Source organism: Ascaphus truei, chromosome 7 (assembly GCF_040206685.1).
Source record: "Ascaphus truei isolate aAscTru1 chromosome 7, aAscTru1.hap1, whole genome shotgun sequence".
In the NCBI taxonomy this organism is placed as follows: Eukaryota; Metazoa; Chordata; class Amphibia; order Anura; family Ascaphidae; genus Ascaphus; species Ascaphus truei.
Window position 1 is genome coordinate 76,511,634 of NC_134489.1, and position 13,765 is coordinate 76,525,398.

The 13,765-nt window shown below is 40.0% G+C and overlaps 1 protein-coding gene across 7 annotated transcripts in view; it reads right to left on the reverse strand.

Moving 5' to 3' along the window:
• The window catches only part of UBR3 (ubiquitin protein ligase E3 component n-recognin 3), a 148,191-nt gene that overhangs the window by 62,380 nt on the left and 72,046 nt on the right, over positions 1–13,765 (reverse strand). For all 7 annotated transcript variants that reach the window (XM_075609107.1, XM_075609109.1, XM_075609113.1 and 4 more), the window contains one exon: positions 12,598–12,686. In XM_075609107.1, coding sequence (XP_075465222.1) covers positions 12,598–12,686 — 89 coding nt within the window. The remainder of the gene's footprint in view (positions 1–12,597; positions 12,687–13,765) is intronic.

Consider the following 13,765-nt stretch of genomic DNA (forward strand, 5'->3'; position numbering starts at 1 on the left):
CTGACATTACATGTATTCATGATATTATATTTATTTGGACACGTGATGACCAGTCTTTGAGAATGTTTACAGAGTACATCAATTCAAAACAAGAACAATTTTTATTTCATAATTGTACAGAGAAAACAGAATTTTTAGATCTAGAAATGTATATAGAAAATGGATATATTGAAACAAAGACTTTGTACAACCCTGCTGACTGCAATAACTCTATACGAGCAATCAATCAATCACAAATTGCTTAAGACTACTCCCACTTAAAAAGGCAGTACAAGCAGTTAAAAAAATGATCTTTTTTGTTTTAGTATATGCAGCCTTTGATTACCTTTATTGAAAACCAATTACCTAAGCTGCCGGTTGATTAATTCTCCCGTAATCGATCAGCAAAATCCTGCTTCCAAGGGTTCACTAAATGGCTGCCTTTCAAATCAATTCTTCGTTATTTTATTTTTAATTCATATATTTCATTTATATTTTCCAATTTTGAAAAAAAAAAAAAAAAAGTTTACCGCTGTATGATGTGTGAAGGTATGATTAGTTAACATAGTATCTATAGTTTTGTGATCTTTTGAGGTACCCGAGTGAATATATCCATGGTTTTTATACAAACGTGTATGTATACAGACAGTCACTGTCTATGTAGGTTGGAGAAGGATTGCAGTATGCATACTTTTCCAGCATGCGGGAGGTTAAACTCTTCTGCAGCTGTACCTAGTTAAGTATACTTAACTCCTGATTGCAATGGGGTTTAAAGGCAGCCAGAATGCTGCCAAAACTGGGAGACTTTTCCCAACCAGGAAGGACACTACTTGGTACATTCCCCAGGCCTGCTGGATGCATGGCTAGCTGGGACCGCCTGAAATCCACACCCAGGAACCTGAGCCACAACCCTGCTGAGGGAGCAGCACTGTCCTGTCTGAAGGTGTCAACAGTTCCAGAGGGATTTCCTGGCGACTCCTGGGATGGATTCCCAGCACCACAGTTAAGGACAATATCTTCCTTGTACTATATAGTTTGTAGTATTTGGACTGGAAGAAGCCTAGCTAGTCAGTCAGATAGTTAGACTGTCATGTCTAGTTAGCCTCCCTACTGTGGAATAGGTTTTGTTTTTATGATTTTGTTTTGCCTTAAAAAGGGACAGTGTTTTTACAATACTTTGGTTTGAATGTGAGGAAATAAAACCACTGAAGGGTTTGTGAAAGCCTCAAATACACTGTGTGGACTCTTTCTGACCAAACAGCGAGGCTGTCCTGCCACCATACATACACTATATTTGGTTGGTTGTGCAAATGAATTATATTTTAATTGTCAACACTGTTGTTGTTCGTGACCTAGTGGGTTATTTGATCTGGGGTTTTGGTTGAAACTGGAACTCTTGTTGGATAAATTACGTGTAGTTGAAATAGAGTAATAGAGTAGTAGAGTAGTAGAGCAGTAGAGTAGTTTTACCTTCATTGAGGATCAGTCTACAGTTAAGTGTCCCCCCTGTTCATTTATTATATTCATTTGCCGGTATGCCTGTTATACACCGTGTAATGGGTATGGCACAATAGATACTCTTCAGAGCCACTACCAGACACAGAGAGGCTCACCCGGTCACATTCATAGGGGGAGACATATACTGGACTGGGATATGCATTATATATGAACTTCAATCCACTGTGGCCCTATCCACTCATTATTATTATTATTCAATTGCCGTCCCATTACGTTTATTTATTTTGTTCATCATTACACCACATCCGCAGTTATTGTTTCAGAGCACACAGAGGAGAGCTCCACTCTCCTATTTTCTCTACGTGTAGTTGAAACGTTTAGACAATTAGGAGAACGTGTGGAATGCGTATACCCATCTGGATGTTCGGAAGTTGCGTTCTAGCCCAGTTTTCACTTATGTTTGGTTGTATATGGTCAATCCTGTGGTACAGTATTTGAAAATTTTTACATTGCCACTATGTTCTGCTCACATGCTGTGAGAGGGATGTTTAGTTAGTTGCATGTAGATCCAAGTTGTTCCCGAATACGCCTTCTGCATAATCTATGGGCTTTGCCTACATATGTAATTTCACAGGTGCATGTTTCTATGTATATCACTCCTTGGGTTTCACAGTTTATGAAATGTTTGAGTTCATAATTTTTAGATTCATCCCACTTGGAAGTTCTTGCTGGGTGTGATGTACTAGTATGCCCTGCAGTTGTGGCATCTATAGCAACCTATAGTGACAATTTCTTGTAGTTGATCAGGAGAAGCGAGACTGTGCACTAGAAGAGCTTTTACCTTTATCGATCTTCTTCAGATTATGTTGGGATTTGGGTTCAAAGCCTCTGAGATCTTTATCATCTTCAAAGATAGGCCATTGTTTATTCATGTTTACCATTGTCTGTTATAAGTGGCTATACAATATGCATCTGATGACTTTTTTGTACGCTGCATTGATCTGGTCTTTGAGAAAATCTTTACTAGGGGGCTTGGGTGCCCTGATATAGGTCTTTTGTAGTTTTTTTAGAACAATAGTTCCTCTCAGAATCTGTTTGATTCCTGCCTTGTTTATTTTATTTTTAAATCAGAAAGTTGTGAATAATTTCTCCAAATTCTGAGATACTGGCCTACCAATATATTGTGACTTAGGGGATAGGGGTGGTGACCGACTGCTCTTAGATAGTTGTTGGTGGTGCTTGGTTTTCTACAACTTTGCTACTTCAAAAAGTGAAATATCTTTAACCAAATAAACCTACATTTTAGAACTTTTTTCCCTGCACGTAGTCAGACCGCTTAATTAAGCAATATCGATGGCTACTTCAGATGTCATTCTTGCTCTATCATTAATGCTTCATGAAACACTGAAGAGCACCCAGGCTCCACAGTTTTCACTTACAAACCAACTAGACCGTTGAATCAAGATGTGGATGTTATGAAAAGATAATGGAAGAAACCATGGAATGGATGCAAAGAATTTGAAGAATGGTAAGTAGGAATGTTCCTTTAAGACAGAAAGTGCAGGAAAAACCTTTTAACAAAACCTTTAACTGTTGAAATTAGATGGCTCTTGTTTCTGTTCACAACCCAGCCATGATGTAGAAAAGAAATTATAACCTCTGTCTTCTAATAATTGCTCTTTTCTTTGCAATTTCACCAGCAGGTTGCCCAAGTAAGGCTAGATTTGCATGCCCAACTTCCTTAATTCCGCCATCTATGGTGTCAACACCTTTGTGAATGTTCTTGGCAAAATTGCTAATCCAAATGGAAGTGCCATATAGTGGTAACGCTCCACACATACTAAGAATCCAAGGAATGTTTGATGTTTCTTTGCTATCTGGATATGCAATTAGGCATCTGAGATCTATTGGATATCATCCAATCGTAAGGCTTTACCTCTTGGATCATTGTGGTCAGTCAGACCATTTTTTACTTTCTTACTTGCAAGTAGGTATTCCGTTCTCTTAGATCTAAAACTGCTCTGAACCCTCGTAATGCCTTTTTACCAGAAAATTCTGGAATAAAGCCCCGTTTCCATCAGGTCTTGAGGTACTCTTATCACCTATACAGTATGGCTCCGCTTTTCGACGTTCCGCTAATACAGCGGTTAACTATATCCATGTTCATTATGTTCTGCGCTTGTTCCGCTTTTTCGGCATGACATACTCAGCAGCTGAGTCCGGGCGTATTGTCAGTGATTGAGCCTGTTTCAGTGACTAAAAGCCAAGGACGAAAATATTTTATTAAAAAAAGGTAAGCAATGTGTGTACTGTATATACATTTAACTTTCATTTTTTTTGTTGTTTTTTTTTTTTTGTTTTTTTAGGCATACTGTAGTGCCGACGAGTATTCTAAAACAAATCTGGGGCAATCACCAGCAAGACCCAGGTACATCCTGGGTACATGCTGCAACATTTCAGTGACATTTCTGCAGACAGACTAATGGCCCATCGGATTAACAGCGGGGGTCCTTGGCAGTCCCATTCAAACTGAATGCAAGTTTTAGAAGACTCGTCGGCGCACCTGCAGATCTATTGCGGGCTTAATATGATAGTGTAAACATATCAGACTTTTATATGCATTCGTAAGTGAAAAAAAGGCTATGTTCTGTATGGGTGGGACCCAACTTAACTTGCTATTCCTACGATTACTACTACTACCTAGCTGAGCGAGGAGTGTTTCTCACACGTCATAAATAAACTTTTCTTGCAGTAGCTCTTTTAAAATGACATTCATTTCCTTGGTCTCTTTGTACAGTACAAAGATGTCTTGATAAAAATACATATTTTCATGAAAACCATAAGAAAGGATCTGGACCCACTAGTCTTCTATTGATGGAGTCCAACCAGCCCTGAATTGGATTAATCTTCCTAGAAATTGCAGACTTGTTGATCTACATTCAAACTTCTCTGGCAAATGCAGGTCTCCCTCTGGAGCCGCAAAAAGATTGTTTTGTCCGCATCTCCAAAAAGTTTGTCTCAAGTTTTGGTCTTCCTGGGCTGTATGACCGTGCCTCTATATTGTGTTCTTTCTGACTGATAAGATGAATACAATCTTTTTGCTCTTTCTTGAGGTAAAAAAGTACTTTTCCCTCATGATGATGATGATATAAAATTGTATCCAACTTTGAGGAATTCTCCCTCACAGGGTAAATTACATAAATTGTTCTTGTCCTTACAGAAAGTGCCATTGATCTGGCCGCTAATTTTACTGCATCTATTTTAAGTCCTGCATAATCAACTCTTTACATCACCTCTAAACCAAGGCCTCAACCCGTTTTAGGAAGCGACCCTTTGTTTGTACCTGTCTCCATGCAGACTTTTTAAATCCTCCCAGCTTCTTGCAGCTGAATTGTTCTCATCTCTCCAGAGTTCGATGCTGGCGAGTGGCTTTTTAAATTTGAGGCTGTCGCCTCTTTGATTTGGATGAACTGAAGATACGTCAGAGCGCTGAAAGCATCTCTGCACAGTCGAGCTTGTGCTTGCATGTGAGGAGTGCGCACGCTATGCAACCACGTGGGAAGCTATGAGAAGGCAATGTCCCAGCATCAGCTCTGTTTGCTGCTGCGTTCCGAGACGCATCTGCAATCTGCCCGGTTGCATTGGCCTCCGATCAGCATCCATCCATGGAGCTTATGTGTTGGAGATGCTGCCGCTCTAGTACAGGAAATAAGACTAACACAGGTAGTAGGAAGGGCCTTTTGTTGTACTACCTGCATAATTCAATTTCCTGCCCTACTCATGCTAAGGATGGAGTTAACTGTAAGGTGCCCACTGCCATTGGGGATGAGGGAAAAAATGCTTTCAAATTAAAGAAGATTGAGGTCATCTGTTTTTATTATGTGTTTAGTGGGTTTTTTCCCCCTATGCTTTCTATTCAACAGATTTATCACTATAAATATGATAATTTCTTAATATCATTCTCATGGGAAATGTTTTGTTATTGCCCAACACTAATCATATGTACAATCTACATACAATACAAGTAGACGCCTTCCACAGTTGTAATGAAACCAAATCATTGAATGGTCTCTAATAAAGAAAACGGAAAAACATTACATTCTCTTCCGTGGTTGTGTTGGACTCAATAAATGTGAAATATAATTGACACTAGTTGTGTGTTATTTAGCCACAGGCAAAAATCATGTCAAAGCATGAAAAAAGAAAGTGGCATGTTCATTTTCTAGAAGAGGCATGGTTCACTTATTCTGTACAGCGGCAAATATTTGCAAAGCAGCTAAAAAAAAAGTCCTCACAGTAAAAAAATGCACATAACCGCATTACAGACAATGACATTCAGAACATGTAATCCTTGTATAAGGGGCAATCCTCCTATGACCAAAGTGAACTAATTTCAGTGACCTATGCAAGTGGTCTCACCTAGGTAATAAATGATCTTTTTACTCAAATCTGACACTTAGTATTTTTATTTATATTTTAAACCTTTGTGCTCTAAGATGTAGCTACTACATCCCCAAACATGCTAGTTTTTCTTGGGGGAGTGTAGTAGGGGCTGTGTCCTTAAAGTTAGACTCTGGAAGTGTACGATTTGTCTGTCAGTGTGTTAAATCGAGTGCTTGTACAGCTAGAGTCCCCTCTCCCCACCTCCTCTAATCTTTATTTGTTCTCGAATAACGGTACAGAAAACATTTGTTTTACTACTGTATTTTCATATTCCTAAGAAATTCAACTGTTCAACAATGTGGGATTGCACCTTTAAAGCTTTTAAGAAAGTGTAGTGATATAGTTTGTGCACATACATTTTTTGTGTGTATGACTTCAGCTCACTGTATTACAAAACCATGGCTGGTAAAATACCTTCATACATGTCTAAAGTTAGGAAAGAAAGAACACATTTTAAGACTGACACTAGATTCTCAAATTCTTGCCGAGTCTCTTGACAAAATAACGGCACAGTGTCTAAGACAAATTACTATTGTAATTAAAGAAGCCATAATTTTGTACACTTATTTTCTTTAAGGCTGTCAACTTGATTACCAGGCATTTACGGTTCATGTTGCAAGATGTCTTAAGCAAAAAAAAAAAAAACTGTAGAGTATTTGATTAAAGAAAGAGATTACTTTAACGTTGAAGTTCTTATTCATCAAATAAATTTTTTTTAAAAAAAGGTTCCTCATTTTCAATGTCTCAATAGAGCTATAATGAACAGTGAAAGGGGGAAACAACCCAAACATTCAATAAACTCCCTTAGATGAGACTAAAATAGTCCACACCTTACCCAAGATACAAAGCTGGTCTCAGCTGTTTTGGAGGTTAGTGGCTCCTCCCACCCAGGGTTTAAAGCTCACCCCTCCCCACTGTCCAGGTATGCAGGTTTTCTTTTCATGCAGCTGGTTGCGACAGGTTCAATGCCAAGACCATCCTTCCTCTAATTATAGAGGAAAACAAGGATTTTAACCAGTTAGTGTTAGGACCAGCGATATTATGGTCATGCCTTGAAAGTGGCTCGCAGGCTTATACGCTTTGGCCAAAGGGTTAATTAAATGACCCTTTTTTTCCGAGAGATATTTAGGTATTTCACTGTATTTTTGTCACATTGGATGTTGCTCTGGACTTCTTTGTTTCTTGTTAAAATACAAAGATCAAAACATATTTTTTTTTGTAAACTCAAAGCATAGCTCAAACACTATCCTAATACATTTTCTTTCCTCTTTCAGCTTTCGTTGTAGTGATATGAAATTGTTGTGCAAAGGGTGTGGTTAGGATAGAAAATCAATACTTTCTTCTTTAATCCCCACACTATTATGGCAAAACATCGTTTCCACCAATACTTTTAAATGTACCAATTGAAAAAGAGGAAAGGATTGGAGTTATGGCCAGAACAAAATTAATACTGCGGTTCTACCAAAAGTAGGGGGGGGGATTTTTTTCCCCTCAAGGTCAATAAATCAACCAATATTCTCTCTGCAAGGAATATGGCTGTGAAATGGGGTTGTTGCCTTTTACCATCTATTGCTTAAAGCTGCAGACCAAACAATATCCTTATGTTTAAAAAAAAAAAAAATCAGTTCTGTACTGAATTTTTTTTTTGAAACAATTTATGTATTATAATATAACATGTCTTGTTTCTATAGCAACCATTTACAATGTCACAGATACTGAGTCAATACTCCTCTGCAGCCATTTAGTGAAGCCCCGAGCCGAATCTTCGCCGATGGATCACAGTAGAACAGACCGATCGGCAACCTAGATAATTACTTACTATTGTGTGGATTGTATTGATGCACAGATAAAAGGGATTTTTTTTTTTTTTTAAACGGCAGCTTGGACTCAATCTGTGTTAACCAGTCTGTAACAGGGACTTATCCCTGGTTAAGAGAAACTGCCTCTAAATCCATAAGGAGAAGGAAGACTGACAAGAGTTTGTCCTGAGCATACATCTATGCTGATAGAGGAAAGACCAGACTTATCCCTGGGAGCGGTTGGACTGCAAAGCCTGCAGCTGGAGAACCAGATTAGACTTTCTTATACATTGCTCTCTGAAAAATATGGTATGTTTTTGGGACTGGGAACTGGCTTATCCAGCTAGCCACAGATAGTTAGGGCATATACTGTCTAATTATTCTCTAAAGTGGAGCAGGTTTTACTTTATTTTTTTGTGTTTACATTGTTTAAAGGAACAGGTAATAAAGCCTTATGTTAATTTCACCCTAAATGGTCTCCATTAGTATACCGCTGCACACATCACTTACACACTCCATTTACCTAATGACGTACGTCAGGAAAGTGCCACCCCAGGGGTCTTTATGACAAACAATACATCATAGTCCTATTTTTTTTTTTTTTAAGAGCTATATGCGATTGGTGCTCCACTGAGCGTAGTCCACTGAAGGGGGACCCTCCACGTCACATCCAGCCCAATGACCAGAACCTAAAACAGATCATGTGATCACTCCAAAGTGAGGTCACGCTATCAGAAAGTGCGGTTACCTCTATTTGACCACCAGTCACTGACATTGTTAAAGTTTGCCATCTGTCAAGTTCAATAGGAATGTACGGTTTGCAAAATACAGTAACAGGTTTCTAACATTAGAATGCAAGCATGTCAGGATATTGTGCTTAAAAAATATTATATAATAAAAAAACAAAAACAATTATTGTAGCCAAACAATGTGTCCAACGTTTCGACTGTCACAGCAGTCTTGGTCAAGGAGTGGCACACACTGACAGCCGAAACGTTGGACACTTTGTTTGGCTTCAATAAATTATTACATTTATAAAATCTGTGGAGCCTCTACTCTTCCTTTTGTGTATCCTGTACCTGTACCTGTACCTGGATTGCAGCGGGTCTTCCCTCGAGTTAGAAAGCACCGGTATCAGTATCTCATTTATTTTTGATTATTGGTGTGCAACATTTTCCCACATAACATAAGATATTGTACTTTACATGATCAAAAAAAATTTTTTTTTTTAGTCAGACACAGATTTTGAATATCAAAACACTTATCAAATCCTATTCTGGGGATCATAATCATTTGTGCAAGGATCCCATCTCATTGTATTATGTTACTACCCGTGTTAAAACAAACTGTGCAGCCGTAGCGGAGGTGTCACACAGCTTGTTAAAGGGCCCGAACGTTCCAAAACACAGTTTACACGATAGAACGGTAGGAAATATTTTCCTTCGCTAAACGTTTTGTCAAGATAGTCCCCTAGCTGCCTAGCATCAAAGAAGCTATTAGCACACTAATATATTTTACCCAGAACCAGCAAGTGTATTCTCAAAAGACCAGTAAAAACTAATTTATTTTTCTAACTGGGTTCAGTAAAGGACAAGTGTTGGGATTTGTGTCACCTCCTTAAAAAATGTGCACATATCTTTTCCCCGGCAGCAGATTTACTGAAGTGAATGAGAACCTGCAAAGAAGCATATTTGGGTAGGAAGAACAAAGTACCTTTTTTTTTTTTTTTTTTTACAGTTTACATCTTGTGAAAGATTGTGGTAATATTAGCTTTTTTTTTTTCCTGATGCAAAGGTTAGAAAACCAGTAGCGACACTTAAAAGACATGAAAAAACAAACTGTGCATCGAATGCAGCTTAATATATATATAATAATAAATAAACCGAGGTGACGTCATTACCCTCATCCACGATCGCAACAGGGTGGAGGTCTGTGGCGGACTGACGGGTCCAAGCTGAAGTGGGTCTAGTGGTGTAGGAGAGGTTTGCTCCATTGTTGTCTTCATTGTAACCCTGTGGGTACTATGTAACGGACTTTGCTACACGAACATGATTGGATACTCTTGCTGCAACTGGGGTTAAGTTTCCTGCCCTGACCAGAAGGAGTGTATGCTGAGGGATCCTCATGAAGCAAGTCATCAATCTCCAGAGTGGTAACATGTACCCTAATCATGTCCTGCTTTTATGATTAATTTATCTTGTACGTGCAATCATTTACATTTTAATATTGTCACAATATAATTACTTTACTACACTATGAGAGTTGTGCACCGTTTTCTCTTTTTTGCAGTAGTGACACCAGCAATTTTTACAAATGGTAACTAATGATAAATGAAATACAAATGCTTTTAAAATGCCAAACCAAAGCATTATGATTAAAACCAAAAATGTATGAAGTGTGTTTGCCCTGGAACAGGATTGTATATTTTCTGTGTATTTCTTCTGCTCTCAGGCTGCAAGCTCTCCCCAGTGAAAGTTGCATGTTTCCCTGTTCTGAAGCAGCCAGTGCTGCTGTGTAGTTGCAACATTGTTGATACAATATAGCCTTTCCACAAGCCACCAGTCAGTTGTCTTGGCAACCACTCACTGCTCATAGCTTGAGATGGTTGAGTCCTCTGCCCCTGCCATTCTCTATTCATTAGTATGCCCCATTGGCTTGTTCCTGTCTGGAAAGTAAAGTGTGCTTTCTCTTATCAGCAGACAGTGATTAGATGCATCTTCCACTGCCCCCTTAGAAAAGGATGCCTTTTTACCTTCCCCTCACAAGAGCCACTTCCTACCACAAACTACATGCAAGTGCTTTTATATTTCTGTTAACCCCATCCAATAAAGTTGAAGAAAATAGAAGGACTTTGTGTGCTTTTAAAGAGGACGAGTTTATGCTACATGGACCTAATCACAGGCTACAGTGGGCTTGGTCCAAAATAGTGTTCTTAAATACAGCGAGCAAAATCTCTGGTACGAAAGTAAAATTCTTTAGCAGCCATTTAACAGGCTTTTTCTACCACTACAAAGGCAAGAACGTATTTGGTTTTATTTGTCAAACAGCTTGAGTATTGTTGCTGCTCCTGTGAAAATGTGAATTTTTACAGGGTACACAAGATGCTGAAAAACTGAGCAGGATCTCAGTATACAGTATATATACATTTACAGGTTAAAGTGGCTATACTTTCATTTCAGCTCTGGGGACCCCCTGTATCCCTACAACTTACATCGTCTGGCAACAGAAAATGTCTATTTAAAAAGGTACCCCAGGTCGCTCCCAGGCCAATAGGAAGCCACAATGTCATCCCACGATGCTCCCCATTGGCTCACATGACATGGAACCTTTAAACAGCAGTTCGATACAAGCATCACCTTCCAATGCAAGTATCTCGGGGAGCATGGGGTCCCCGGAGTTTAAATGAACGCGGTCCAGCACCGGTGACCTCCTGCTTCCATGGGCGAGGGGGTGGGATGGAATATTTGTGGAGGGTTTTGAAAGGCAAAAAGGTTTAAGCTTTGAGCTATTTTTCCCCGATTTCACACTAAATGCACTTTTTGCATAGATGTAAAAATTGGCATCACTGTAAATTTGCCAACTTCATAAAAATCAACCATGATTGTTTGCCATTAACAGTTGGCTTATTTTAAGAAGCTGGGTTGCACATTGAAGTCAAAGTATATTAATAACTGTTTGTATACGAACGTATTAAAATGATGCCAATATGAAACCTCAGGCAACAATTGGTGTCATCCTACTGAGCTCAATACCTAGTCAGTGTTAACAGCTCTTATAAAACTAGACAGCCACATACACTGATTGCATAGCTATATATTTCTGAGCTTCAGTATGAGTCAACGGTGCAAAGACAAAATACATTCTGTTCTCTACAAAACCCTTGACTGAAAAATATCCTGACAATACCAAATGACTCATTTTATGGAAGTAGAAGTATATTTCAGATAATTTAAATATAAATGGCAAGGCTCCCCCTCACACATTCAATCCACCAAAGGAAAAAGATTATAAAAATCGATAAAACATTTTAATCCAGAACTGCTGATATTTGAAAACTCATCATTAACGCTGCAGTAGGCCTATATACAGTGATGTTTGTATGGCTCCATAGTGCTGCTGAGGTGTCACGCAAGAATATTCAGGAAAAATGGTAGGATGATTGTACATCAATGCAGGCTCAAATATGCCCATATTTATTGCCAATGCATTTTTTAAGACTCCGAAGAACCCTGTGCGAAGCTGTTAATCAAAGGGAATCTTCAGCTACCAGTGACTTGCTCAACTAGTACCTGCAACATTAATCGTTATACTAAAACATTCATTAAGTGTCAAGTTGATGCATCAAAAACAACAAGTTGGTTGTTTCACCGCCGGGTAACTATTATTTACCAGAGGCTTAGGTTGCAAGTTCTTTAGAGCAGGGATACATTTACCTAATGAGTATTTTCCCTGGGATGCACTTATTGTATAAAAACTTTGCATAATCTGAGTGCGGAGTAAATAATTGGCACCATATACAAATGTAGCCAGCTTTATTTCACCTACTAACAATGCACAACATCACAAAGTTTCCAGATGGTTCAATGGCAGCAATAACGCACAAATATCACAACATTTCCCACAATTGCACGTCAGCGGGATCAATAACCCTTGCTACATCTTTACATCTACATACTTGGCTATCACCCTTGCATACAACAGGAGTAATTACCTTAAGTCAGGGGTTCCCAACTTCAGTCCTGGAGACCCCCCTGCAGGTCAGGTTATTCCCTGCATCACCACGTGGCTCAATCAGTCCTTGTCATTGATTGAGCCACCTGTGCTGAAGCAGAGATATCCTGTTGGGGGGGGGGGATCTTCAGGACTGGAGTTGAGAACCCCAGTATGGACTTGACACTGACAGAATTGTTAAACTTACCAACATCCATTGCAGTTTCCATGAAGCTTTTTTGTTTTGAAGCAAATTCGGCAAGCAATTTCTGCTGCCTCTCTCTTGCCTTCTGCCTCCTGTGTGAAAATAAAAAGCAACGAGTAAAAACTTGCAGTCAAAGTTCGTTTCACCCACACTACTAATGCATGACCGAGAATGCTTTTAATAATAGCACAATATGTTCAATATCTAGATTGATTAAAAAATGAAATACGGATCCCAGATTCTTTGGCTGTTATGGTTTGTGAAGCCTTAGGCTTAGTCCATAGAGACTGAAGCCGTGCGGAGGCGCGCTGAGGCTCAGGGAAAGCGGCGCTTACCTTGGCCTTAGAGCGCGCGCCATCCGTGGGCATGTCTGGGGGCGGGCCAGTGACGTCACAGAGCTGGTTTGCCCTCATTGGGCGAACTGCTCACGTGACCGGCCCTGCGCTCCGGCAAGCGAAGAAACGAAAGATTTAAGACACACGCTTCCACAGGCATGCGCGAGCCCCTGCTAAAGCCGCTCTCATTGCGGCTGCAGGGGCTCAGTGCCGAGCAGCAGCGCGCCTCAGCACGGGTCAGTGCCTAAGCGCTGACCATGTCCGAGGCCTTAAACATAATTAGCTGGGAAATACCAAAGAGAGGACACCCTTCATTTAAAACGGTACCTGATTGTGGGATCATGGTTACTTATACACAAATGCTTTGTATTCTAGGAGTAAGGATGTGACTGCCTAAATACTCTGAATTTCTGTTTTATATGATTCCCCTGTTTTAACAGCATGCCTGATGATTTCCTTAATCTTAATAACTAAAGATCTGCGTGGTCTCAAAACAACTTATCATTACTGTATAATTTTATCTAAGTGTAGTCAGGTACCCCCCCCCCCCATCGGGCTCTCCGTGTTCCGGTTCTCCCCCCCCCCCACCTTCAGAGTGCAGGCAGGGCGATAGAGTTGCCGGTGTCTTCCGCCGCAGGGCGCCGCCATGTTGGGCGGGCGCACGAACGCTGAGTCGCGCATGCGCGAAAGCAGCGAGGAGCGGCAGAATGCCTGAGAGGTTGTGCCTGTGCAGGGCAGGCCCACAGCGGCCATTACAGGAGTTGCAATAGCGCGAGGTGCAGAGCGGCGGCCATTAGAGGGAGAGCACGAGGCTCCCTATGTTAAAGGCTGCAGGC